Genomic DNA, 25,677 nt, shown 5'->3' on the forward strand with positions numbered 1-25,677 from the left:
ACAGAATGAAGGACTGAGGTGGGAAAACACCAAGGAGATTCAGAATGAGTAGAGTGGTCAGAAAGCCTGGGAAAGGAGCCACGTACCCAGCTGGGGTTGTTCAAGGTGGAAAAGGCTCTGGGGAGATATTAAAGCAGCTTCTAATAGTGACAGTGACTGCAGAAAAGCTGGGGACGGGCTCTTAATGGGGGAGGGCAGGGACAAGATGAGTGAAACGGCTTTCAGCTGAAAGAGGAGAGATTGAAATGAGACCTTAGCAAGAAATGTTCCCCTGTGAGGGCGGGGAGGCCCTGGCCCAGGTTGCCCAGAGTAGCCATAGCTGCCCCATCCCTGGAGATGTTCCAAGGTTGGATGGGCCTTGGAGCCCCTGAGCCACTGGGAGGTGTCTCTGCCCATGGCAGGGAGGAAAACCGGATGAGCTTTGGGGTCCCTTCCAACCCAATCCATCCCACCGCATCCCACGCACAGGAGCCCCCTCAGAGCAGCGCACGCGCGGGAAGGGCGGAGGAGGTGGGTGTGTGCGTGTCGGGCTGCAGCGCCCCCTGCCGCCCCCTCACTGACCTGCCGCCGGGCGGCGTCGCCTCAGAGAACGCACCGAGGGGGGAGAAGAAGGGGGAGGACAAGACACACAAGCGCTCAGGCGCCGTTTGGCACCGCCACCCTGACTCTCGGTCGCGCGCGCTGTCGCTGCCGTCCTCCTCAATCGCGGCGCCTCTGAGGCGAGGCAGAAAATAAAGCCCCGCCGGCGGCCGCGCACGCGCGACGGCGGCAAACTGTGTGTGTGGGGTGGACCACGTGACTCCCCCTCCCACCGCCCGCGTCTGGGAGCGGTGACGTCAATCGCGCGCGCCGCGGCGGGAAGGTTCGAACGCCGATGAGGGTGAGGGTATCACGTGACCGCCCTCACTCGCGCCGGGAGGGGGAACGAACGCGCGGAAGGGAGGTCACGTGAGACAGACACTCACTCCTCCTCCCTCGCGCGGTGGTGACGTCACCCGCGCCGGGGAAGGTCTCAAGACGAGGAGAGGGATGTCACGTGACTCACCCCACTCGCGGCGGAAAGGTTCTACTGTCCGGGAAGGGGGGAGTGGTGGTGGTGAACACACGTTACGTGATGACTCCCGCTCCCACCGCTCGCAATATAGCAGCCAAACGCGGGGGGTGTCACGTGTCTCCCCGGCCCCGAGGCGGGGAGTTCCGGAGTGAGTCACATGACCAGCGCCGGGAAGGTGCAACCTGGGAGTCATGTGACGCCCATCCGCGTCGCATTCGTGACGTCACGGCTGCGCCGCGGCGGGAAGGTTCAAACGTGGGGTAGGAGCTGGCAGCCCCGGCCAGGTGAATCGCGCCGGGAATGGGACCTCCAGCCGCAGCGACGGCCCTGTGGGGGGGTAGCGGGGTCGCCATGGCTGAGCGGAGCGCGGGGAGGGGGTTCCTGGGGCTGCCTGGGCTTACATCTGTGTGAGTGTGTGCTGTTATTCCCCGTTCCTGTGGCATCCCGTATTCGTAGAATCGAGTGGTTGGAGAAGAGCTGTGGGATCACTAAATCCAACCGTACCTGTCCACCACTGAACCATCTCTGAGCACCTCGTCTACCCGTCTTTTAAACACCCCCAGGGATACCGCCACCTCTTTGGCATCCTCTGCTAATGTCGGAGAACCCCTATGGTGAAGAAATGTTTCCTAATGTCCAATCTGAACCTCCCCTGGCTCAGCTTGAGGCCATTCCTGCTCATCTTATCACCTGTCATTTGGGAGAAGAGACTGGCACCCACATCTCTACAATCTCATTTCAGAGAGCTGTAGACAGCGATGATCTCCCCCAGCCTACTCTTCTCCATGCTGAAAACCCCAGGTCCCAGTATTGAGAGTAAGCATTCACATTGATCCAGCTGCTCTTAACAGCTAAAGAGTTGCAACATCATTGTTGATGTGAGTTGCCTCACTGCCCTCACAGGAAAAGTTGTCTTCCTAAGATCTCATCTAAATCTCTGCTCTTTCAGGTTTAAGATGTTCCTTCCTGTCTTGTTCCTGCCCTCCCTGATCCAGAGCCCCTCCCCAGCTTTCCTGGAGCCCCTTTCAGCACTGGATGCTGCTCTAACATCTCCCCGCAGCCTCCTCTTCTCCAGGCTGAACAACCCCAACTCTCTCAGCATGTCCTTTTAGCAGAGGTGCTCCAGCCCTCGCATTGTCTCTGTGGCCTCAGCTGGACTCGCTCCAACAGCTCCATGTCCTTCCTGTGCTGAGGACTCCAGAACTGAATCATCAAAGGTTATTTTAAAATTCACTGTGGTCTAACTGAAAGAGGCTTGGCTTCATGGGTGAATGGTTTTGAGAGTCAGTTATCTTCAACGTGACTTAAGCAAGCATGACCAGCTCCAGAGTTAGTGAATTGGTGACAAAATTATTCTGTTCACAGCTTCTGTGACATCTTTTTTTCCCTGTTCTTTTGAGGGGAAAAAAAGTGAACTGACATCTGTTTTTTCTGTCAATACGTTTCCTTCACAGTCCTGCTAGATCCTGAACATTTCCCTGTCTCTCAGGCTGTCTGAAGATGTGACTATTTGTGAAATAAGCTGTCGGATCACTCTTTTGCCAAAGCAATGGCTTCTCAAGAATTTATTGTAAGTGATTTTATCACTACGTAGAATTAAGTAGAAATAAATTAAAACGCAGTAGCTGCTGTATTATTTAAACACGTTCTTACTTCTTATTTTAATGTTTTACACATTTCAAACAGGTGTTATACACTCACCAAAAACTGAAAAAATCAAAAACCTGGCAAGATGGAATTCTGAGGATTAGCACTGGCAGAAACAAGGTGAGCAACTTGGGTTTAATACCGTTGGATTTAGTGTCATCTCCTGCTGCTGGGCTGTCAGTGGCAACCTAGTCGATCTGTGAAATAAAATGAGTTCTTTAAAATCTTATTTTTTCATTGCAGGCTGTCTTATTTGATGATAAAGGACAATGTTTGGAGAGCATTTTTATAAAATCTGAGGTATATTTTGTTTTATTTGTTTATTTTATGCTTGCTTACAGTCTGTTTCTCAGGCAGCATTTCAAACCCTTGTTTGGTAACTAAGGTAGCACCTGTTCTCATTGCGGATGTGGAACTGCTGCAATGCAAATGATAGAAAGCAAAACCAGCTGCTACTTATTAATAACTCACTGCTTTTCCAGAACCGAGGTAGAGGTTTGATGGGATTTTATTCCCTTTAGGTAAAAGCAGTGTATTACAGTGATATATTAAATAAGCATAACTTGAAGCAAAGAGCTAATATTTTCTAGTATATGTATATTTTAATCTAATTATTTGTATGGCAGTTGTGATACGCTGGATGGAAACGAGACATTTTTACATATAAGTATTTAGAAGACTATTTTAAGAGACTTATTGTTTCATTTATAGCACTATTATGAAGACACTGCTGCTTTGTGTTTTCTAGGTGAATGCTGGAGATAATTTAGAAAGTGAACGATATTTGATCACAGTTGAAGAAGTAAAAGCAAATGAAAAATCTTTTGAAGATCAACCAAGGAAAGCAGAAACTCCAGCAGAGGATAGAAATGGTGTAAAACGTGGTGTTCTGCCTCTGAGACATCTGTCTGTTGGCTTGAAAAGGAAGTTTACGGTATGTCTTTGTTTAAAAAATTATCTCTAATTTTACCACACATTTTAAAACGCAAAGGGTACATCTTTGAATGAATGGTAAATGTATAATTAGTATCTTCCTGTTTTTTTGAAACTGTAAGCCAGAATGTGTTACCGGTCACTATTTTTTCCGGAGTTTGCTAACTCTGTTTGATTTAGCAGGATTGCTATTGCTAAGGGCTTGAGATTATTTCTCTACACCTATGGAATCACCATGCGCCACTTGATTAGAATATATTTTATGGAGCATGTCCTACTTTCAGCATTTGATCACAAAATGTGAAGTTGATTTCTGAGTAAAATTAATGTAAAATTTCTCTCCTAGGGTTTCCAAGTGCCACGCCAAGTTGAGAAGAAAATATCAATGGTGGAAGATGGAGAAAACCTGCCAATATTGCCTTTATCTAAGCAGTGTCAGGGTACTTTTCCATCCAAGTTTTATATTACCTCTCCGTTATTTTCTACGGTTGGCAAGAAGGATGCGGAAACAAATCCATCTGCAGACTTTCATCAGGATGCGTGTATGGGTAATATTAGAGAACACATGTCCCTTTCCTCACTGCTTTCAGGAACATTTCTTGACAGGTGTGATGAGGCAGAGAAGCAAAACTCTCATCAGTCCCTTGTGGAGCCAGTATCTCCTCTAATTCCTGGACATGCTCAATTTAACAGTCAGACAGTCGGTCATGGAGCAGTGTCCCACAACATCAGGAGCACAGCACAGATAATAGCTCTCTTGAAGTCTAAACCAGCACAAGAACGCAGAGAGCAAACAACAGCTGAAGTCACAGAGTGTCATTCTGGGTATCAGGCATCAGAGAACACGGGTAGTTTATATGACCAAAAAAGCACAATCCTTCCTGCTTTTTCAGGCAACCCTGCCGAAAGACTAATTCAAAATATTCCACACCCGCCTTTTACAAAGGGAACTGTAAATGATAAAAAGGAATGGAATGCTGAAGTGCTTCTGAATTCGGCTGAACAACCTTGTGAAAAAGAAGTCACAGGACAGAGACGTGACAAGAAGGCATGTAATTTAAGTCAAGACTTACAAGATCGCTCCAATGCAAACAGTTTCTCCCTACCTGAATTCACCATAAGCAGAATGAGCAACAGCAAGTTTGTCCCATCCTCAGGTGGCGTTTTGTGTTCAGCAAGTCCAGTCACCTTGGAAAAAAATCTCTCTAGGTACAGGGAGCATTCAGTGACAAGTGGTCTTGAGGAGAATCCGCCTGCGGAGCTGCAAAGTGAGCTTCAGCCAAGCAAAACTTCAGAAGGAATGCCTGGTGAGCTGGAGCACTCTGGGGCCGTAGCACTGACTGAAACTGGAGTTGTAGAGGAGGAGTTAAGGACGGACTTAAGCAAGGACTCTAGTCCAGATGAACAGGTGATGGAGGTTAACTTTAATCTAATGGAAGCTTTTGATTTTAATGACACAGACAATGAAGACGTGTGTGAAAGAGATGTGAAGAAGCTCACTGAAGGAAACATGCTTTCACAAAGTCCAGATTGCTTCAAGGGAAAAGATGTAGCACAAAGTAGTGCGCTGAGATGTCATTCTCCCTGTGAAGTAGTGACATGCTGTGAAAACAAAGAAGTCAGATGTTCAGCGTTTGATGGAGAGAATGATGGAAATCACTGCACTGAGAGTATTCCTTCTCAGCTTTGTGACAATACTGTTGGAAGTATGGGAAGAATTGCAGAAGATTCTGTAAACCTGACCAGATCCAAAGCAGGACTTTTGAGTGATGAACACAATGTAAACGAGGTTAATGAAAGTCAATTAAGTATTGAAGCCACCAACAGAGAGAAGGTTCTTGATGGCTGTGCAGCGCACACCATTAATGGCACAGCATGGATAAAAAACAATCTCTCTGATCTTTTGTGTAGTGACACAGATGTTAATGAATGTGACACAGATGTTAATGAATGTGACCCTATGTTTGAGAAAACTGAAAGCATTTCATGTATTCCTACCAGCAGGATACTTTCTGCAGTGGACAAAAAGACAGAAGATGATGTTATAGAGGTTGGATGCCTGCAGTCCCCAGGTGCTGATTTAGAACACTTCTGGGGTACTATGAGCGATGGCATTAAACCAAGTAGTCCTTTGCTGGCTTTGTCAGGAAAATCAGCTCCTAGCTATGGCTCATTCCAGTATTTCACAGATGACCATCGAAAGGTATTTGGCATTTCACATGAGGAAGATACTCTCATTCCTAGAAGTTCTATCTATCCTTTCAGAAAAGGCCGTTCGTCTCCAGAGGAAACGGCAATAGGAGAAAATGAGTTAGAAAGCATAGAGAGCATAAACACCTTCCGTGAAACCTGCAAAGGTGAAAGAATAGTAATGGATTACCTGAAACACACAGCAATGGCTCAGAGTTCATCAGGTCTTCCTGATTTGGTAAATGATATCGCTCTTCTCAGTGCTTTGACTCAACATAGCACAGCGTTAGAAAGCTTACAAAAGATGGAGGAAAGTAATAGCATATTACGTGAAGCAGAGACTGCTAATGAGATATTTGAACCCTCTGTGGAGGATAAAGGTTAGGTCAGCTTCTATTTTAAAGTCAATTCTATATGACTGTATTTATTTGACTTCTGTACTCTCTCCTGCCAGACAGTTCATATTCAGAAACTATACTTTTTGAGTGATGAGTTATTAAGGTTCCTTTATGCAAATTTTAGTGTTTAAAACAACAACGTGGGCTCCTCATCTGTTTCTGTGTTTACTTTAGTTCAGTGAAGTCCAAACTGTGCAATTATTTGTGTAGATAAAGTTTGCAAACCCAGCAGATATTCAGATGTTTTCATGTAAAAAGAAGAACTCTTAACTTATTATGCTTTTCCATCTCTTGTAGCTATAGAACAGTTTACAGAAATGCCTTACTCAGAAAGTATAAAGGCATCTTCCTGTTCGTACTTTGATTCTTCTGACCTTATGGTAACCAATTTTTGATTATGTATTTTTATCTGTACAAGATAAATCCATTTTCCGCCAGGCTTCTTGACTAAAATTCCTGGTTTATTAAACTGGAGGCTAAGCTAGAGATAGCTAAGAAGCTGATAGCAAACAGATGTCCTCTTGCAGACCTTATTGCCAATAAATGCTCAGGAGGCCTAATGTATGATGAGAAACTTCATGAAAATTGTAATATTTAATTATGTTTAATTAAATTAACACATCAGTGTGTCTCGTACTTCCCTTTCCCTACACCATCATTTTTTACCATCTAGTTTTTCTTTTCTGTCACTTTATTTTTGAAAGCAGGCTTTCCTAGGAATTTTAGCACTTGGGTTGAAATACACTGGTAAATCTACTTGTGCTTCATGCTTGCATTTTTGTCCAGTGCTATTAGCAGTCTTTTTCTTTCAATCCGTACAAAGTGAAAAAAAGGTTTTGGATCATATTCTCTTTTTCCTGTCCCATTTGAAAAAAAACATGCTTTCTTTTTCTGTCATGGATTGTTCTGGCTTCCGAATAAAAAGGTTGCAATTTAAAATGCTACCTTTAGTATAAATGCAAGAGATTTCTTAGCTTAGCTTTTCACTTTAAATGATTATTAAATTGATAGACTAATTAGCTTTTGATATGTTTATACGCAGCCTAATTGTGTGGATAGTGTATTACAGAAAACAGAGGCACGTACTCTCCCAGTACCAGTGGCCCAAATTGATCCTGGGACATATGACTGCCAACCAAAGGTACGATTTCTCTGGAACTGAAGTATAATAAATAGAGTTTCTTAAATTTCGATTAAATGGTTTACTATTTCCAATATATTACAATTAGACCTAACAAATATTTAAGCAGTCTCATAATGGGCTTCTCATCACTTTATAGTGTATTTGTCTGCAGGAAGTTTTCCGTCAAGAGTTTTAAACGTGAATGTTACGATACAAAAACATACTACATCAGAATATTGATTTCTCTCTACATCGAATAGGAGCACACGAGAGAGAAAAGCAGATTTTTTGTTTCTCTCTTCTGCAGTTTCCAGCAGATTATTATTGTTTTATATGTGACTGATTGAGTGTAAGTAGTTCCAGATCAGTACTTGTTTTCAGTTAACGGTAATTCCAATATATCGCATAGCTTGTTGTGTTTCAAGGGCACCAAGTGAGGGGATCAGTAGCTAGTGAGATAATGCTGAGAGCTCCCTGCTCACAGCCCGCGTGGCAGCAGTGCCCACAGAACACGAAGGCTGCAGCTGAGAGATTTTTGTCACCCCTGTTTTCCAGCAATTATGTCCTTTCTGACTTCAGACAGGTAAACCCCACTTTTTTCAGTTATCCTTAATAACATTAGTGCAAGAAAGTATCCTGTAAATGTATAAAAGAGAGTTCAAGAATTTAAAAAATGGACACGATTATAACATGTGACATTAAACAGAGAGATTTCTGCTAGCAAAAAGGGGCAGAGGGCTTTTATAATCATTGTTTCCTGGTGTTAGCAGTAGAATATTAACCACAACTGGATCTGAAATCAGTATATAATTGTTTGAGAGCTCCAAAGCAAGGATTAAAACTTTCTTTCTTTGGGTTATGGTTCTCTTCCTGCGGGATGCAGGGAAGCATGCATCCCTGCAAAGTTAAAATATCTTTTTCCAATGCAGTATGTATTTCAATATTTAAAATCATGGAAGAAAACTGGTATTTCATTTTTTACTTCCAGAATGGGCTAGAGATGCTGAAATATTCTATCTAGAAATAAGACTTAGAAATAAGATTCACACAAAGAGAATATATTATATAGAGGATAAACAGTTTAATTTCTAACAAGTTTGTGCTTGTAACCTTTTTTTTGATAAAGTCTCCAGCCTCAAGAAGTCTTCATGAAGATGATATCAACTTTATCAGAGAAGAGAAGCTACAAACGCAGCCTGACTTTAATAAAGAGTCAAGAATAGATCAGTCCCGTAAGTGAAAGCAAAAGTAGAATGCAGTAGTTGGCCTTGGAAAGATTATTCCGCATGACTTCTGTCCTTCGTGTATTTTTCCTAGCACTGGCATTGAATGTGTGTTCTGAAGTTCCACCATGGCCGATGTCAGGCTCACCTTCACACTCTGATTTGAGACAAAGGCAGTGGACTTCATGGGACCCTGGCAAGGTGTGAATTGATTGTCTCTCCTAGATCTTTTGGGCTTTATTTCCTGTGTGTTCACAGTAGTAATTTCTTATTAAAGCTGTTTTATCTCAACTCTGAGATACTCCTCAATTGTTTAGAATGATGAGAGAGAGAGAGAGAATTGTGACAAAAGATCTGTAATCAAGTTGCTTTTTCCATTCACTTGACACGTTCATTTTTCTGCAGATGATTTCATCACTAGAACTGCCTTCCTCTCTTGATCCAGACTCTGCAATTTCTCCAGCTTCAGAAAGGGAAGAAACTATTGGAGACATCCGGGAACTCCTGGTACCCAGGATCTTGCCAAGGGAACCAGAAGTTTCAGAAATTTTTTTGAGTAAGAAATTATAGCTTATAATTGCATTTTACAATATTTTTGCTAGAAAATCTTCGAGGTTTTTTGAAGCATAATGAGTTGTACTATTAAAGACAGTTGCCCTGGGTGCTGAAATACACTGAAATGTGTCTGGCTAACTGCAGAACTTGATTTGTTACACATTTTTCTTAGGCGAGTGTGTTACTGGGTGTTTTTTAAACACAATTTTAAACAATGTTTTCCAAATTAGCCTTGAATCCCATGCCTACCCCCCATCCATTATATTCTCCTGAAAGAGACTTCTGAAGAGTGATTTCATTGTTTAAAGCAAAGACAGCTTCTAGTCTGAGGGGGACAAAGAGTACAGGCTAAGCTTCTAATTCATACCGATGTTTTCATTTATTTACCTGCTTTTAGTTTTCTCCATGTTCAGCTGTCCCCTGACCCCCTTCCACTTGACACCTATCAATGACTGTCATTTGCTATTGATAGTGAATTTAGTAAAAAAAATGCTTATGGTATTAGAATCCTATTTATCTACATTAATATTAATTTACACACTTTTGTGGATGATCTTTTTGGAAAAAGGAGGAAACATTAAACTGTTTGCTTTCCAGTTGACAGCTGTTGCTGACCTACTGAAGATATCAGATTAATGACCTTCAAAATGCAATAATCTTTAAATAATTTTGTCCAAACATTTTCTTTTATGCAAGTAGAGTGCCAACAGAAATGTGTCCTGAAGAGAGGGATTTAAGTGTTAAAAGAATCACCGTTAAAATCACTTTTGTCATATGGAAATTTGGTGTGCTACTGCACAGGCTTGCCAATTAGAAGACAGGATGTAAAAGGAAGAGCTTACAATTCTTTCCTTATCTTAGCTTTTTTGTACTCCTGAGGTTTTGTGCCATCCCCAAGTGCCACAAGTTGCTTGTAACATGTATTTGCTCTGTCTATAGCACAGGAGAAGCCCAGCTATTCAGAGAAATGCAGCCTCTCCACATTCAAACCGACAGTTAAAACACGAACTCCACTTGTCACTTTTCCTGGTGCTGAGATGAGTTCTGAGGGAGTTTATGCAACTGGCAGCGAGGAGGTGCAGCAATCTTTCAGCTCTTCAGTAGTCTCTTTATGCAACAAGTCAGCGGAATTTCCTATTAATGCATTTTGCCCTGAGGACAGAAATTATGAAACCTCTGTGTTTGGAGAGTATGCAGAAGACAGACAAAGGGAATCCGTACAACCCGTGTTCCCTAATGTGACTTCAGAGAATAGACAAAGCAAATGGCTAAAATATCAAAACAGTGACTTGAGAACTCAAAACAGCGATGATGAGGAAGTGATCGATGACATCTGTGCTGAGAATGTCCTTGGAATGCTGCTGGGTGACACAGGAGAGAGCAGTGCTGTGAATAAAAGCGCTCCCGGCTCAGCATCTCTACTGACAGCAAAGAGCGCACGTGGGAAACGCTGTATGAATACCAGCAGCCAAGATTTGATTTCAGAGAGGAAGTTACTTTCTCTGCACTTAAGTCAGACGCCGTTGGCTGAAGCAACACAAAAGGTGTTGAGTCATCTGAGCTGCCACACGGTAACAGGAGACAGCCAGGTGTGTAACTGTTCAAGCAAATACAGTTGTAAGTGACAGAAACAGAGTTTTCTGGACAAAGTAACTGCATTTATCTGATTTCCTGCAAGATATTATCAGTATGGTTGGATGAAATGCTTCTACATAAGAGTCTCAGCTACCAAACAGCGGCTGCTAATGTATTTTTTTAATGTGCCGTGACTGATCCTTTGTAAAGGTAATGCCTTGGCGCACACAATGCCAGATTTAGATTTTTAATCCAAATGTTGAAGATAAGAAGATGAAATAAAAGCTGTTGGGCTGTTTTGTCTTCTATAATTGGGAAGAGAGTTTTTTTCTCAATTGAGAAATCATGTTTTAATGAACACTCATGTCTTGTTTCAAAGCATTCTCTGATTTCAAAATATTTTAGATGTCTTCAGTTTCACTTGTGGATAAGTAAGTCTATACACAAACACACACATAGATGTGTATGTATATAACAATCTATAAGTATTGGATTGTAAAATGCTCATGAAGAGGACTATCATTATGATTCCCACTACAGGAATAGAAGGGAAAAGCTGTTTGGGACTAGCTGGGATGGCAAGCTCAGGGACAGCCCAAAGCTCTAGTCTGGTTCTTTCTTCTCTAGCCTGTGATACCTTTCCTATAGTTCCATCTGATGAATTTATTTCTAAGCAGAAATGGTGTTAAAAATTGAGTTTGTGTGCTCCTTCCCCATGACTAGATCTGAAAATTTGATTCTGAATTGTATAATTTACTCTAAACCCTTTGTAAGTATGACCTGTGTTATTATAAATGCAGGCAGTTTGCCAAGTGGCAAATTTTAACATCGTGGTACATCCTAAGCGGGAGTCCGAGCTCTCTGTGTTGGAGCTCCAGGTATACTTGATTTTTCTCCTGTTTGCATTCTATCGAACGCATGCTCTTCCACTTACAAAGTCTGCAAACTTTTGGGCTGAAGCAGATTTGTATTTTGCTTTTAGAAAACTGGTTCTTCTTGACAGTCCTCATCATGAAGCTTCTGGTTGCAGAATGAGGCCTTTAATGTTTTTTATTTAGATATACTTATCAATGAGAGCACAATATATAATAAAAAAAAGAGAAAAAGAAGAAAAATAAATAGTTTTTGGCATGTCTGTACAGTGGCCATTGATCAAAATTTGTCTTATTCAGGTTTTTGCAAGTTTTAATTTTTCTGGTTTATTTTTCTGTTTTTCAGGAAATAACGATTTCTGAGTTGTCTTTTCCTAATGTGGATGAAGTCAAGCATGCTAATCTTCCTAAAAGAAAGGTTTCCATTCCAACTGTGTTTCAGTCCTATGTTCACTACAAGCAGACTTTTAAAGCTGCTCTGACAGGTACGTCTAACCCCATGCTACGGAGAATGTCATCCTTTCTAAAGAGTGTGTTTCCAAAGCAGGAGAGAGGTCGTCAACATCATCTATTGGAACAACTCTGTGCATTGGATGTGGAGATAAGTATAGATGTACTGAAATACATTCAGTTTTGCAAAAGACCAGTACGCTTCTATTCAACTACAGAACCTTGTGCCTGTTTACAGCCTTTAGAGTCCTATCTAAGCCCTTTTTATAACAGCTTTTTAATGTTTGGATCATTTAGAGTCCTGTATTAAATGACTGGAATGAAATTAAGGCAATTAAAACAAATTAATCGGATGGGCAATGTGTGAATTTTGCAGGTCATGTGGTTTCTTTTAGGACTCAGGTTAAATATTTTTATTTGGACTTGGGATTGAAAGTTTCAAATGCAAATATGTTTATTTGAGTGTTGTGCCCTTGCATAACCATTTTAAGGCTGTACTAATTATTCTTTTATTCTCCTTCTTATGTCAAGAGCAATTAAACATAATGCTGTTTGAGCTGTCACAAAGATTACACAACGCTCTTTCCAAAGTGGATATATCATTTTACACCGCACTGAAAGATGGGCAAAGTGAGACCAAAACAAGTTGTGTTCCACTCTGCAATCACATGCATCCTGCTAAGCTTGTTATGGTTAAAAAAGAAGGTCAGAACAAGGTGCTGCTTATTCCTTGTTTGTTTCCAGTTTGGGAGTGTGTGTTTGGCATAGAGACTGTACTCTGTGAGCAATTACAGGGCAAGCGTGTGTGATTTACAGTTGCAGGTTCAAGTGATGTGCTACAGAGATCAGCTGTAGTATTCACTAGTGTCCAGAATTCTTGATGTAATAGTTCTCTCCATAGAGAAACAGCTTTATAATTGCAGAGAGAAAGACCTGACTTTATAATTCTCTAGGTTATCTGCCCAGAGAAGTCATGGCTGCCCCATCCCAGGAGGTGTTCAAGGCCAGGCTGGATGTGGCTTTGAGCAATCAGATCCAGAGGGAGGTGTCCCTGCCCACGGCAGGGGTGGAACTGGTTGGGCTTTAAGGTCCCTTCCAAACCAAACCATTCCATGATTCTGTGATATGGGATTTCTGTAAGGAATGATTACACACACTTGCTTAGAAAGTTGAGAGTTCTGAGAACACATTTGTATTTTTCAGGCAAACAGTGAAAACATATGTGTTTATCTGATTATTTCTATAGCAGCTAGTGGTCCATTGCTTTACTTTTTTTCTTGCTTTAACATGCTAATGTCTTTTTCTCTTTTTTCTTCCCTCCCTTCCTAGGGTCGTTTGTTCTACACCTGCGACGCCCCAAAAGCTGAACAGTGTTCATTTTTCAAGTGGATTGAAGATGTGAACCACACACAGATCAAATCCAGACCTAGTGTAGTGCTTCATGATATAAAAAGCATTGGGACTTACCTCAGAAGTCAAATGATTTCTCTTTATGAGGGATGCCAGCTTTTGGTGAGGTATTCTGAACTGCTGTGCACTTTTCACAAGCGCTGTGTGAATGGCAGGGTTTATAAATATTCCAGTAATTGGATTTTCAGTAGCATATAACAGACACATTCAGTAACTGTGCCTAAAGAGGCCACGGTTCTGTGAAGAAATAATATTCACAGCAATGGCATTTTCAGTCAGCATTCTTTTCATCAAGAATCAGAACTGCTTAGCAGCAACGCGATCAATTCCTTAAGGAAATCCCTTGTGATTGTTGCCTTTGAATTACTATTAATTTAAGCTTTCATAAGATAATTGGATTTATCCTGTTAATGATTCTAATTTTAATGTTAGCGGTTGTATCGAAGAGTATTGTTTGCTGCTTAACAGTAGGGGAAACAATTATGGCTGAATATGAGAGAAGGATTTTGCAGTCAAGGTAAATGTATTTAAAACGTGGTATTGTAAGATGATGAAGAATCACCAAAATTACACTGTGTAATTTGGTCTTATCTGTGGACCTTGCTTTATTTTGGTGGTGAATCCGAGACGTGCCAATTGTTTACGTACCTTTTCTTATAATTTAACAGGAAGCCCTTTGAAATTCAAACACAGAGGTGTAGTAAGTTCAAGAAGTTTATGAATACACCTGCCAAATTTGATGGTGATTCCAAAACCAAATTGTACCTCAAACTAAGCAGAAAGGAGCATTATTCTCTCTATAGCAAAGGTAAGCAAATCTCCAGCCTCAGAAGAATGGTCTGTGTCATGTGCCTTTGTACAGTTTTAATTTGTAATCTAAGGAGAGAAAAAGAATCCTATTTTTAAACTCCTGCCAACCCTGATAGTTCAGTTTTCGTTCTAGAAGGGCAACAAAGTATCTCAGTAATTCATCTTTCCTTGTAAACGTTCAACTGCTTTAGAAAAATATAAATTCCATACTTTTGGGTTTAGAGTGTATTAAATCTGTGAACTGCAAAGTTTCAGGAAAGCCCAGTATTCAAATAGATGATATTTAAGGAAAACTTGGTGAAAAAATTAGGTTTTCAGTAGCTGTTCTGTATTTCTTCTACATGATCAAAGCATCACAAACTTGGAGGACATTCAGTGATTTGATCCAGATAATCTCAGTGGTTCATTTCACTTCAGTAATTTTTTTCATTGATACCTATATCTTTGCAATTTGTTCACTTTGCTGTTGAAATTGATACCAAGGAGGAGAGTAGGCAGAAACAAACGTGTTTGTCTGTGCACACTTTATGTACAGACTGAAATGTTCTAACAAGTCAGGGGTTTGTAACTTCGTATTCTGAAGTTCTGCATCCGCTAAACTTTCCCTCGTGCATGATAATTCTTGATCATTTTTGTTACAGGCACAGGGGGCTACAAGAAAACTTGGGAGGGACTTTTTCCAAAGGCTTGTAGCGATAGGACTAGGGGCAATGGGTATAAACTGGAGAGGGGGAGATTGAAACTAGATATAAGGAGGAATTTCTTCGCTATCACAGTGGTGAGGCTCTGGCCCAGGTTGCCCAGAGAAGCTGTGGCTGCCCCATCCCTGGAGGTGTTCAAGGAACTGGTTGGACCCTTCCAACCCAAACTATTCTGTGATTGAATATGAACTGAACTAATACTTATTTAGGACTTTTTCATACCCGCTGCTTTCACATTAGCGCTGGTTTAATTTGCAGCAAATACTGAGCTGTTTTGTCCAGTTTTATTATTTTTAAAAGACAACAGTAGAAACTCATGAGAATGTTTTTTTTACAGATGATATTTGGGTTGTTTCGAAGACTCTGAACTTTGAGCCTCTTGATACTTTTATTGCAAGTAGTGCTTTCTTTGGACCGTCCTCTAACAATGAAGTAGAGTTACTCCCACTGAAAGGCTACTGCCCCTCAAACTGGCGATCAGACGGTGAGTTCTGCACCAAATCATTCAGAATTGCGGGAAACAAATATTGGGGGGGGGGGGAAACGTGCCCAGCAATGAAGGGTGAGATTAGAATTTCTCAAATCTAATACATTATTTCATTCTCAGTATTATTTTTCCTTGTGACTTTGAATATGTTATTTGAATACATGTACTACTATACATTCCTCCATACTAAGGAGGAATTTCTTCACCATGAGGGTGGGGAGGCCCTGGCCCAGGTTGCCCAGAGCAGCCGTGGCTGCCCCATCCCTGGAGGTGTTCCAGGCCAGGCTGGATGGGGCTTGGAGTCCCAGAGGGACATGGAGGTGTCCCTGCCCATGGCAAGGGGTGGCACTGAATGGGCTTGGAGGTCTCTTCCAACACAAACTATTCTATGGTTCTATAGTCGTTGGCAGTGATAAAAACCAGCAAAATAGAGGTATATGGGTTACTAAACATATTAGAAACCTATGACTTAGGCTATCCCTGAGCCCCAGAACATTAGAAAACTGGCAGTAAATTCAGAAAATATAATTGAATAATTGTTCTATTCTTATACTCTCCCCTACACTTTGGAAACAGGATAGATGGAACATCAGTCTGCCCCATTGGAGGTGTTCTTATGCTCATGTCTTGAGTGTTTTAAGAAAACACGTGCTTTGCTGTTGTGATGCAGATGGTTTACTTGCAATGTACCTCCTAAATTCCAAAGCCTTCTAAATATCCGGAGTGTTTTTAAAATGAGTAAGGTTTTTTTTCTAAGCTTTCTTAGAAGGTTCCTAATCTTGGAATCACAACTACTTAAAAATGATGCGTTTTGAAAAGAAGGGCTGATAGGTCTCTCCTCAGCTAGAATAGTGAGGCAGACATGGGCTCACTTGCTTCCAGGAGGCTAATCACTCTTTTGGCAGTAGGTAATTCATTTATCAGGCTGATTAGAAATTTCTCCTAATTTTCTTTTTCTGTGGCCTTTTCAGCGATTGTTCATGCCTTGCTGGTTTGCAATGCCAGTGGGGAGCTTACGTCCTTAAGAAATATGGAGGAGCACTTCAATCCATCTACATTACCACTGATACCCTTTCTGCTAAAGATGTAAGTTACTGTTTCAGCAATAATGTGAGCACGCAATATGTCAGTGAGTACAGAAAAACAACCAACAGAAATACCACGGAGTTTAAAAAGTGGTTGAGAAAAACTAAATCAGAAGAAGTTCAAGGAATGAACTGGTGGCACTGCAATTTTCTTTTATGTGTAAATGAAAATGTACCGGTTGCTTGATTCGAACTGGATTGTAAGGTTTTTTTTTCTGGAAACTTGCCTGCAGCCCATGTTTTACAACCTAGAGATTAAAAAAATTGGCCATTATATTGACGATTAGACTGATAATAATGTACTACGTTAATGTCTGTGGTTCACTGGAACTGTTATTCCTTCCCAGTTTTTAAAGTCTCTTGGCACATAGAATATTTTCTTGGAGAACCGGAGCAATATAGGGATATTTCCAAACCTGCTTATGATTGACTGCATAAAACAAGTAGTTAAGTGAATCCCTGCTACCTGTGTCTATGTTCTCCTACCGCTCTTAATTCTGTCAGTGTTGTGAACTTGGTATAAGTCAGATTGAAAGTGTTAACATAGAGCAAAAATTATAAAGCCCAAAAGCCTATTCTGTAAGATCCCTCTTTCATCTTGGGAAGTGATATACAAATTATACATACGCAGTGTTATAGTGTGAATTTTGACCACTGTGTTTTTCTTAGGAATTTTGATTCTGAAAATGTTACCAGTAGAGTCAACAGAAGGAAATTTAATCCACCTGCCATTAGCCTGAAACCCACAATGATGCACGGACCTGTCAGCACTGAAGTGGCGATGGGGCTGGCGGAAAAGATGATCCAAACATTCTCATTGAACCCAGATCAAGCTGCATCACTCATTCAGATAGCGCAGATGATGACCTCGTCTGGAAATACCAAACCTGCTGAAGAACATCAGACGTTCCCTATCACAATCATACGTGGTAGATAGCAAATTACTGTGAAACTTGCTGCTATTGTGTCTTTGCAAAAATGCTAATTAATACATAATGCCAGTGTCAGTGAAATAGCCTTAAATTCTCAGGGATGAAACAGTAGACTTGTTTCCTTAATCATGTATTCATAATTCCAGGTGGGCTCAAAGGGAGATTCTTATGTTTGGTTAAACGCTGACTTATTTTGAATGTAGCGCAAGGGCTGAGGTGGAATAAACTGCCTCTGTGTATGGAATATCCTTTTAAACTCTTTTGTAATGCTGCTGTCTTCACCTACTTCATGCATTTCCTGAGAATTCATTTCTTGGATTCAGCCCCTTAGATAATGACCCTGACCTTATAACATCCATTCATCAAAGCTTTTGATCCTTGAATTTGCATTTGCCTTTTGCAGTTTACTTAAGTATAGGCTTCTTTCCTAGTAAGATCTACACACAAAATCAGAATTATTTAGTGTCTTCTGCTTATTTCCTTTCATGCTAAACCAATTTTTATCACATTTCAGCTTTACTAAACTGTAATTTTTTTCTATTACACATTATTCCTTGCTATTTTATATCACCTCCTGTCTTGGTTTTATCCCTTTTAAACAGGTACAAAAAGGCTGGTGACATCTTACTTCAAAGATATGTGTTTTTTTAAAATAACTATTGAAAAGCAGTCACCATAATAGGTTTTCAGATCCTGTCGAAGTAAAAATGGTGACAATAATGACAATGTTAGTACAGATACCACTAGACTTAAATTGCCTTAGCTTTTGTTAGGCTATACTGATCTAGTGAAAATTATTAGTCATTTCAGAACAATCATCTCTCAAATTCCTTATTCTGTACCTGAGGACATGGTGTGAAGGATGTGCATGCAGTCACTCACATTTGTCCTATTTGAAAGTATTGATGAGACACCTTAGTACATAACGCATGTATTCAAGCAGAAAATCTAGGAAAAATACCTTTGCTTCCCCTTTTCTGTAGTTTTTTATGAACTTATCGCAGTCAGTAAATGCAAACTGTAAGGCAATTCATTGACCCTGGATACTTGAAGCTGCTAAAGTGAGCACATGCTATGTTTTTACAGGAATCACAGAATAATGTTTCATAAGATTAACTTAAATTAAAACAATTGATTAAAACTGTACTTTCTAGAAAAATTTCACTTGTAACTTTGGCTTTTTCTTCCAAAATACCAGGTGTTTTTGGAGCTGGAAAGAGCTATCTGCTGTCTGTTGTGATCTTGTTCCTAGTACAGCTCTTTGAAAGCAGTGAAGCTACAGAGGGTCCAAGGCCAGTTCCATGGAAACTCCTGATTGCTTCTTCCACTAATGTTGCTGTTGACAGGATACTGCTGGGGTAGGTTGCCAGGACTTGTACAGACTATAGATTCATAGGATCATTAGGTTGGAAAAGACCTTTGAGATCATCATTTCCAGCCATACCTGTCTACTACTAAACCATGTCCCCCAGCACCAAATGCACCCACCTTTTAAATATCTCCAGGGATGGGGGTGCAACCACCTCCCTGGGCAGCCTCTGCCAGTGCTTGAGAACTCTTTCCGTGAAGAAATTTTTCCTAATGTCCAATCTAAACTTCCCCTGTCACAGCTTGAGGCCATTCCCTCTTATCCTATCATCTATCACTTGGGAGAAGAGACCAGCACCCACCTCTCTACAAGCTCCTTTTAGGTAATTGTGGAGAGCTATGAGGTCTCTCCTCAGCCTCCTCTTCTCCAGGCAAAACAACCCCGGTCCCGTAAACAATGTTTCCATAAACAATAATGCATTTATATGATAAAGATAATTGTGTTGATATTTCCTGTAGAACACTGCAAGAAGATTGCATTCTTTCCCTAGAGAGAGTTACTTTAATGTTACCCTTAATCCCTTGCACAGCGTGGAAGGGAGTAAATGCTGAAAGACTGTAAGACTAGCTGTGCCAATTCAGATGACGCCAATGCTGGGCTCTGCTCTCATCGCATTTACTATTAAAATCCATCGTTATGGAAAACAGTGTTGCTCAGGAGTGTTTGGGAAGTAGCAGTAGGGGCAGGAGAAGAAGGGTGGAGAGAGAGAGAGAGGCAGCCGGCTTTGGAAGCTCCAGCACGAAGCTGACCTTAAATGAAAATCATTGTTTGGAAGGAGAAAGGAAGGAATGGAAAGTACAAATGGAAGACTATTTATGAGAGAAGAACCATGAAAGCTTTAAGCATTTTTTGAGACAAATCATGATGAGGTAATCGACTTTGATTTACTTGAATTGTGGCCCGAGTTACTTCATCTGATTAACTGCAGAAGTTTCTGTTCTGATGTGTCCAAAAGCCTTTTAGAACCACTTTTAAACCTTTCAAAATTTCCTTTTACATTTCTGTAATGTGTCTCATTTCTTTTTTTCTTTGAAGTCTGCTTGATCTTGGATTTGAGGATTTTATCAGAGTTGGAAGTATTAGGAAAATTGCCAAAGCAATTCTTCCACATAGGTAAGAATCTTGATCTTTGAGGATCTGGAGTGATTCATGATAGCATGCACACTGTGAAATAACTGTTTTGAAGTAATTCAAGATGTGATTATAATAGGCCTAACTCAGGGTTCTCACACACAAAGCAGGGGAGAAATTTGACTTTGGTTTGGGAACATCACTTGTTACTGAATAGAGCTAATGCTTTTAAATGGGAATTAGTAGAGGAGGACAAAATAACCGCAGTTAGAAGTGTCTAACTGCTTACATATCTGAGTTTACACAAGGAGCAAAAGCAAAATAGAGAGCCGTGAAATAGGTCTGTACTGCTGTAGTGATAAGATAATGTTCAGAGAATTAGAAGTAACAACTCATGAATTCTGTACAACTTAGCCAAGTTATCTTTGCTGTAGTGGTCTGGGGTTTGTCCTTCAACTGCTTAGAAGTAAGCAATCTACATAGTACTTTCAACACAATTTGAGAGAACAAAGTAAAATTCAAGATGATTAAAGATTAATTTTCCATTCCTTGGTGTCAGTAGCATACCAAGGGTATAAAATGGTGTAAGAATGAACAAGTCTACTCCACTCTGAAATCAGCTGCGTGCTTGGAGAAATCATTTACTACACATATGCCTCTGGTTGAGGTGGCAGGGCCTGAGCTGGTGGGATTAAAGGTCTGTTTACAACAGATATTAGACTAGTCTGTCTCAGCTGGGTTTGGGATAGGCAAGTATGTTATTCAGAGTATAAAATATGATTATTATTCTATATTGGTTTGGTCACAAAGCACTGTTACTTTCAATCATTGTAATGCGTGTTCTTTTTGAAGTTTACATACTGGCACAGGAAATGAAAATGAGCAGTTAAAAGAGCTGCTTGCTCTCATGAAAGAAGATTTGACTCCAGTGGAAAAAATATATGTAAGGAAGAGTATTGAGCAACATAAACTGGGGACCAATAAAACTATACTGCAACAGGTATGGCGGGATGGGAAAATGGGGATTCACAATGCCTTATCCACAAGGCCCAGTGAACAGAAACCGGGAATCCCCTCTGATACCTGAAAAGTAAAATGAGTGTTAGGTCTAGGACGGGTTTAATTGCACAAGCATGGCATAGTGTCTTACCTGCGTGTGAATTTTTGGAGACCCAACGAATACGACAGAGCATGCAGTAGAACTACTAAAAGTTAATTGTGGTGTATTGTACTGCCAAAGCCATAGTGACGTACTGCACAGACATGAAATATTAAATGATCTTAACTTTCAATCTGCCCATTTTCTCCTCACTAATAACAAAGGTAAAAGTGGTTGGAGCGACCTGTGCTGCCTGCCCATTCCCTTGCCTGAACGCTCTCAAGTTTCCTGTAGTGATGCTGGATGAGTGCAGTCAGATGACTGAACCTGCTTCCCTCCTTCCTATTGCAAGGTACAGCCTTCCTTTCACATTTCAGCAGAGATAAAACTTGTACTTACCAGTCACACGACCTCAAAGAATTGCCAAACTCGCACAGCTATTTTAAGAACACAAACTCCGAGGTCTCACCCTAGAAAGCAAGAATAAGTTTAAATTGAGGCCTGCTCTTAGGTGCCTTCCTTCAGTTACCAAGTTATTTTAATCATGGAAGGACGGGGAGTCTGCTGGAAAGCAATCTGTGATGTATAAATACAGCACACGCCCGTGTTATGAATAGTTTGACATCCTTTTTAGAACTTTATTTTTTAACTTTCTTATTTAGGTTTCAGTGTGAAAAGCTAGTCCTCGTTGGAGACCCCAAGCAACTACCACCAACTATCCAAGGGTCTGAGAGCATTCATGAGAAGGGATTGGAGCAGACTCTTTTTGACCGGCTTTGCTTAATGGTTCGTACAACTAATGGCATTTTAGAAAAGATGGAGGGTGAAGTTGTAGGTCCATTGAAGTCACTGAAAGGTTTAGATGTCAGAGGATCAGCGTTTCGGCCTGGCTTTTGATTAAGCAAGTTCCATGCCAGTGCATTTCTCTGTAAGTCACTTTTGACAGTGCAGGGAGAATTCATAGAATTGTGGAATGGTTTGGGTTGGAAGGGACCTTAAAGCCCATCTAGTTCCACCCCTGCCAGTGCAGGGACACCTCCCACTGGATCAGGGGCTCCAAGGCCCATCCAACCTGGCCTTGAACACCTCCAGAGTTGGGGCAGCCACCACTGCTCTGGGCCAGGGCCTCCCCACCCTCACAGCAAAACATTTCCAGTCTACATCTCCCCTCTTTCAGTTTCAAAACGTTCCCTCTCATCCTATCCCTGCCCTCCCTGATAAGAGCCCCTCCCCAGCTTTACTGGAGCCTCTTTTCCGTACTGGAAGCTGCTCTAAGCTATTGTAAGCATAACAAGCGTAGAACAAGAATGGGTTGAAAAGCAGTGACAGATTCTGACTTCTGATCTTTCTGAGCCATTTTCAATCCAGGTAGAAGAATTGGGGACTGCACTATTTGTTGTAAATTCTGTTGAATTGAGTGTGTGAAGGTCAAAGCAGCTTACTATAGGAATTGTTTCCACTTATTTCTTGTTTGACCTAGCTGGCACGGCAAAATGTTTAGTAATTCTTTTTCCTTGACACACTTTCTGTATCATAATTCTTTAGGGACATAAACCAATCCTCCTTCGGACACAGTACCGATGTCACCCTGCTATTAGTGCCATAGCCAACGAGCTGTTCTATGAAGGAAATCTGATAGATGGTGTTTCCGAGAAAGAGAGAAGTCCTTTATTGGAATGGCTTCCAACACTATGTTTTTATAGTGTTAATGGAATGGAGCAAGTAAGCTTTTAAATATTTCTTATAAAAAAATGAATACTGTGGTTTTTCCTTCCTTCTATTTCTTCTTGCGTTCTGCCGTTTGTGAGAACTAAACTGGAAATCTTTCCTGTTTCCAGATTGAAAGAGACAACAGCTTTTATAACATGGCAGAGGTTCATTTCACAGTCAAGCTCATCCAGTCACTGGTTGCGAGTGGAATAGAAGGATCTATGATCGGAGTGATTACACTTTATAAATCACAGATGTATAAGGTTTGTATAACACGTCACCGACAGATGAGTTTTCTTAAATGTATTTGTTTATTCTAAATATTCTTTGCGCAAAGACAAGTGGCTGTGAGTAGCAGAATTCATCACTGTCCATATTAATTTGTGTACAGATCCAGAATTTGCTTGGCAGTGTACACTCTGAGGCCTTCAAAATTAAAGCTGTCCAGGTGTCCACTGTAGACGCATTCCAAGGAGCTGAGAAGGAGATCGTGGTTTTGTCGTGTGTAAGAACCAGGCAAATGGGTTTCATAGACTCAGAAAAGAGAATGAATGTTGCACTAACGAGAGCAAAGAGGCACTTGTTGATTGTTGGAAATCTGGCCTGTTTAAGTAGGAACAGACTGTGGGGAGGAGTAATTCAGCACTGCAAAGGTAATGTTTTCTTTTCCTGTGTTTCTGAAACCATGCAGTTCACCTTCTTTAATTAAGGTACAATGCACTTAATATATTAGCGTGTATATATATTGTACATACTATATCATATATGAAGCATGTAGTGTGCACACTATACGAAACAGTATTTATTGCATATACACTATACTGTATCGCAGGAAAATGCAGGTATTGTGCAAACTGCATGTTTGTAGTTCTGTCCGCAAACTGTGTTTACACTGGAAGAGTATTTGTTAGCCAGCAGTGGGACTTCTTTTTCTCCTTTTTATGCCATCAAAAACTACGCCGGTAAGGAGAGCTGAAACCCACTGCTGCATTTCTAGCCCTTTCCCAGTTTGCCTTTACATAGTAGAGCCAGGCAGAAACAAGTTATAAACAAATACTTCTATCGAGCAGTATTTCTGAACAGACAGTCCTTGAATAAAGAAAAGAATGCACAGCACCTTTCTGCAGCTGGGGGCTCATTTGTTTTGGAAGATGAATTTTGAGCTGCTAGGAAAAAAAACAATGCTATTGGAGATCAGCAAGCTCTGCCAAATAATTCCTGATTGTTTTATTCACAGCTCACCGTCTTGTGAGCAGGTGTCAAAAGAGAAATTATTATATTTACCTACTGGGTTGCCCTCAAAGGAATTGTCTCATTAATGGCTGAACTGTGAAGAAGAACCATTTTCAAAGTATAGAACTATTATAGCCATTTGATAGGCTTGGGGAAATAGGAGTTTACAACACCACAGACTAATTACATGATGGATGCTGTACGGGAGGTGTAATTATCCTGTTTATTGCTATTTTTAGGATGGGAAAATGGATTACAACACGTAAGCCAGTGTGAGCAGCAGCTAAACGACATTCTGAAGTGTTATTTGGAGAAATGGAAGGAAGAGGAACAGAATAAGAAAAAGGAAAAATAAAATATACACCCACTTTATGAAGAAAATGTGAATTGCATGTTTGTAAAAATTATCAGAACGATTGCAAATCACATATTTATAATGTGGGAAATTTTGTTTGTATCTCAGGGTACTGATATTTCTGTTTCAACCCCCTGTTTGTATGCCTAAAAATGAATAAAGTAACTTTACCTGCCTGATAACTGCAATCCTTTCATGCTTACAAAGCACCTTATTGTTTTATTAGTGCTTCATTATTATTGAGATTATACGGGTAACATTGTCTCGTGGAACAATTCTGTCATCCCGTGCATTCACAGATCGGTGACATCTAGGCAGGAGCCTGGCTAAAGCAATTAAAAGGATAAATAATACAGTAATTTCTTCAGAGAGAAATTACATGTCCTTGGTCTGTCAGGTCTTTGGATATCAAAATGAGAAGGGACTGACCTGTATCTAGATTTTTTACAGGTGTTGGGATAACAGTACTGGGTCCAGCTCTGTTCAATGTCTTTATCAATGACCTGGATGAAGGCATTGAGTGCACCCTCAGCAAGTTTGCAGATGACACTAAGCTGGGAGGAAGTGTCGATCTGCTGGAGGGTAGGGAGGCTCTGCAAAGGGATCTGAACAGGCTGGACTGCTGGGCCGAGACCAATGGCATGAGGGTGAACAAGACCAAATGCCGGGTCCTGCACTTGGGGCACAACAACCCTATGCAGTGCTACAGACTGGGGGAAGAATGGCTGGAGAGCTGCACGGAAGAGAAGGACCTGGTGGTGCTGGTTGACAGCCGACTGAACATGAGCCAGCAGTGTGCCCAGGTGGCCAAGAAGGCCAATGGCATCTTGGCTTGTATCAGAAATGGGGTCACCAGCAGGTCCAGGGAGGTTATTCTCCCTCTGTACTCAGCACTGGTGAGACCGCACCTCAAATACTGTGTTCAGTTCTGGACCCCTCACCACAAGAAGGATGCTGAGGCTCTGGAGCGTGTCCAGAGAAGAGCAACGAAGCTGGTGAAGGGGATGGAGAACAGGTCGTACGAGGAGCGGCTGAGAGAGCTGGGGTTGTTTAGCCTGGAGAAGAGGAGGCTGAGGGGAGACCTTATTACTCTCTACAACTACCTGAAAGGAGGTTGTGGAGAGGAGGGAGCTGGCCTCTTCTCCCAAGTGACAGGGGACAGGACAAGAGGGAATGGCCTGAAGCTCCGCCAGGGGAGGTTCAGGTTGGATATCAGAAAAAAATTCTTCACAGTAAGAATCATTGGGTACTGGAACAGCTGCCCAGGGAGGTGGTCGAGTCGCCTTCCCTGGAGGTGTTTAAGGAACGGGTGGATGAAGTGCTGAGGGACATGGTTTAGGGAGTGTTAGGAATGGTTGGACTCGATGATCCAATGGGTCCTTTCCAACCTTGTGA

The 25,677-nt window shown here is 41.3% G+C and overlaps 2 protein-coding genes and 1 long non-coding RNA gene across 16 annotated transcripts in view; 1 reads left to right on the forward strand and 2 right to left on the reverse strand.

Annotated features, from left to right (window-relative positions):
* LARP7 (La ribonucleoprotein 7, transcriptional regulator) overlaps positions 1 to 1,177 on the reverse strand; it is a 27,091-nt gene extending 25,914 nt beyond the window's left edge. Inside the window, exon 1 of one of the 2 annotated variants that reach the window (XM_054064296.1) lies at positions 1,046 to 1,177. The gene's annotated coding sequence lies outside the window, so the exon portion shown is untranslated. Of the gene's footprint in view, positions 1 to 561; positions 795 to 1,045 lie in introns of those variants that run through there. The other variant, XM_009566155.2, reaches the window with a different exon arrangement.
* ZGRF1 (zinc finger GRF-type containing 1) lies at positions 994 to 24,826 on the forward strand. 13 transcript variants are annotated; one of them, XM_054064284.1, is made up of 28 exons: positions 994 to 1,063; positions 2,509 to 2,624; positions 2,741 to 2,821; positions 2,945 to 3,001; positions 3,450 to 3,635; positions 3,981 to 6,204; positions 6,520 to 6,602; positions 7,265 to 7,363; positions 8,472 to 8,577; positions 8,663 to 8,769; positions 8,974 to 9,124; positions 10,063 to 10,712; positions 11,917 to 12,055; positions 12,552 to 12,736; positions 13,350 to 13,537; positions 14,099 to 14,238; positions 15,279 to 15,425; positions 16,400 to 16,514; positions 17,183 to 17,442; positions 18,644 to 18,803; positions 19,850 to 19,927; positions 20,738 to 20,885; positions 21,209 to 21,336; positions 21,647 to 21,770; positions 22,530 to 22,706; positions 22,823 to 22,957; positions 23,086 to 23,347; positions 24,167 to 24,826. In XM_054064284.1, exons 2-28 carry the CDS (start codon positions 2,604 to 2,606, stop codon positions 24,280 to 24,282), a joined length of 6,267 nt encoding a protein of 2,088 aa, XP_053920259.1. In that variant the 5' UTR covers positions 994 to 1,063; positions 2,509 to 2,603; the 3' UTR covers positions 24,283 to 24,826. The 13 variants fall into 13 exon arrangements, 12 of the variants coding, with proteins under 12 accessions (XP_053920259.1, XP_053920258.1, XP_053920261.1 ...); XM_054064283.1 differs by lacking the exon at positions 994 to 1,063 and adding an exon at positions 1,216 to 1,338; XM_054064286.1 differs by lacking the exon at positions 994 to 1,063 and adding an exon at positions 1,216 to 1,338 and having other exon boundaries at positions 7,292 to 7,363.
* On the reverse strand, positions 2,638 to 14,202 carry LOC128851968 (uncharacterized). The gene is made up of 3 exons (XR_008449499.1): positions 14,079 to 14,202; positions 13,488 to 13,667; positions 2,638 to 2,898 (listed from the first exon to the last, which is right to left on the reverse strand). It is a non-coding gene; the product is annotated as an uncharacterized LOC128851968 (long non-coding RNA).
* Positions 24,827 to 25,677: the final 851 nt, after the last annotated feature.

This window comes from Cuculus canorus, chromosome 4 (genome assembly GCF_017976375.1).
Source record: "Cuculus canorus isolate bCucCan1 chromosome 4, bCucCan1.pri, whole genome shotgun sequence".
In the NCBI taxonomy this organism is placed as follows: domain Eukaryota; kingdom Metazoa; phylum Chordata; class Aves; order Cuculiformes; family Cuculidae; genus Cuculus; species Cuculus canorus.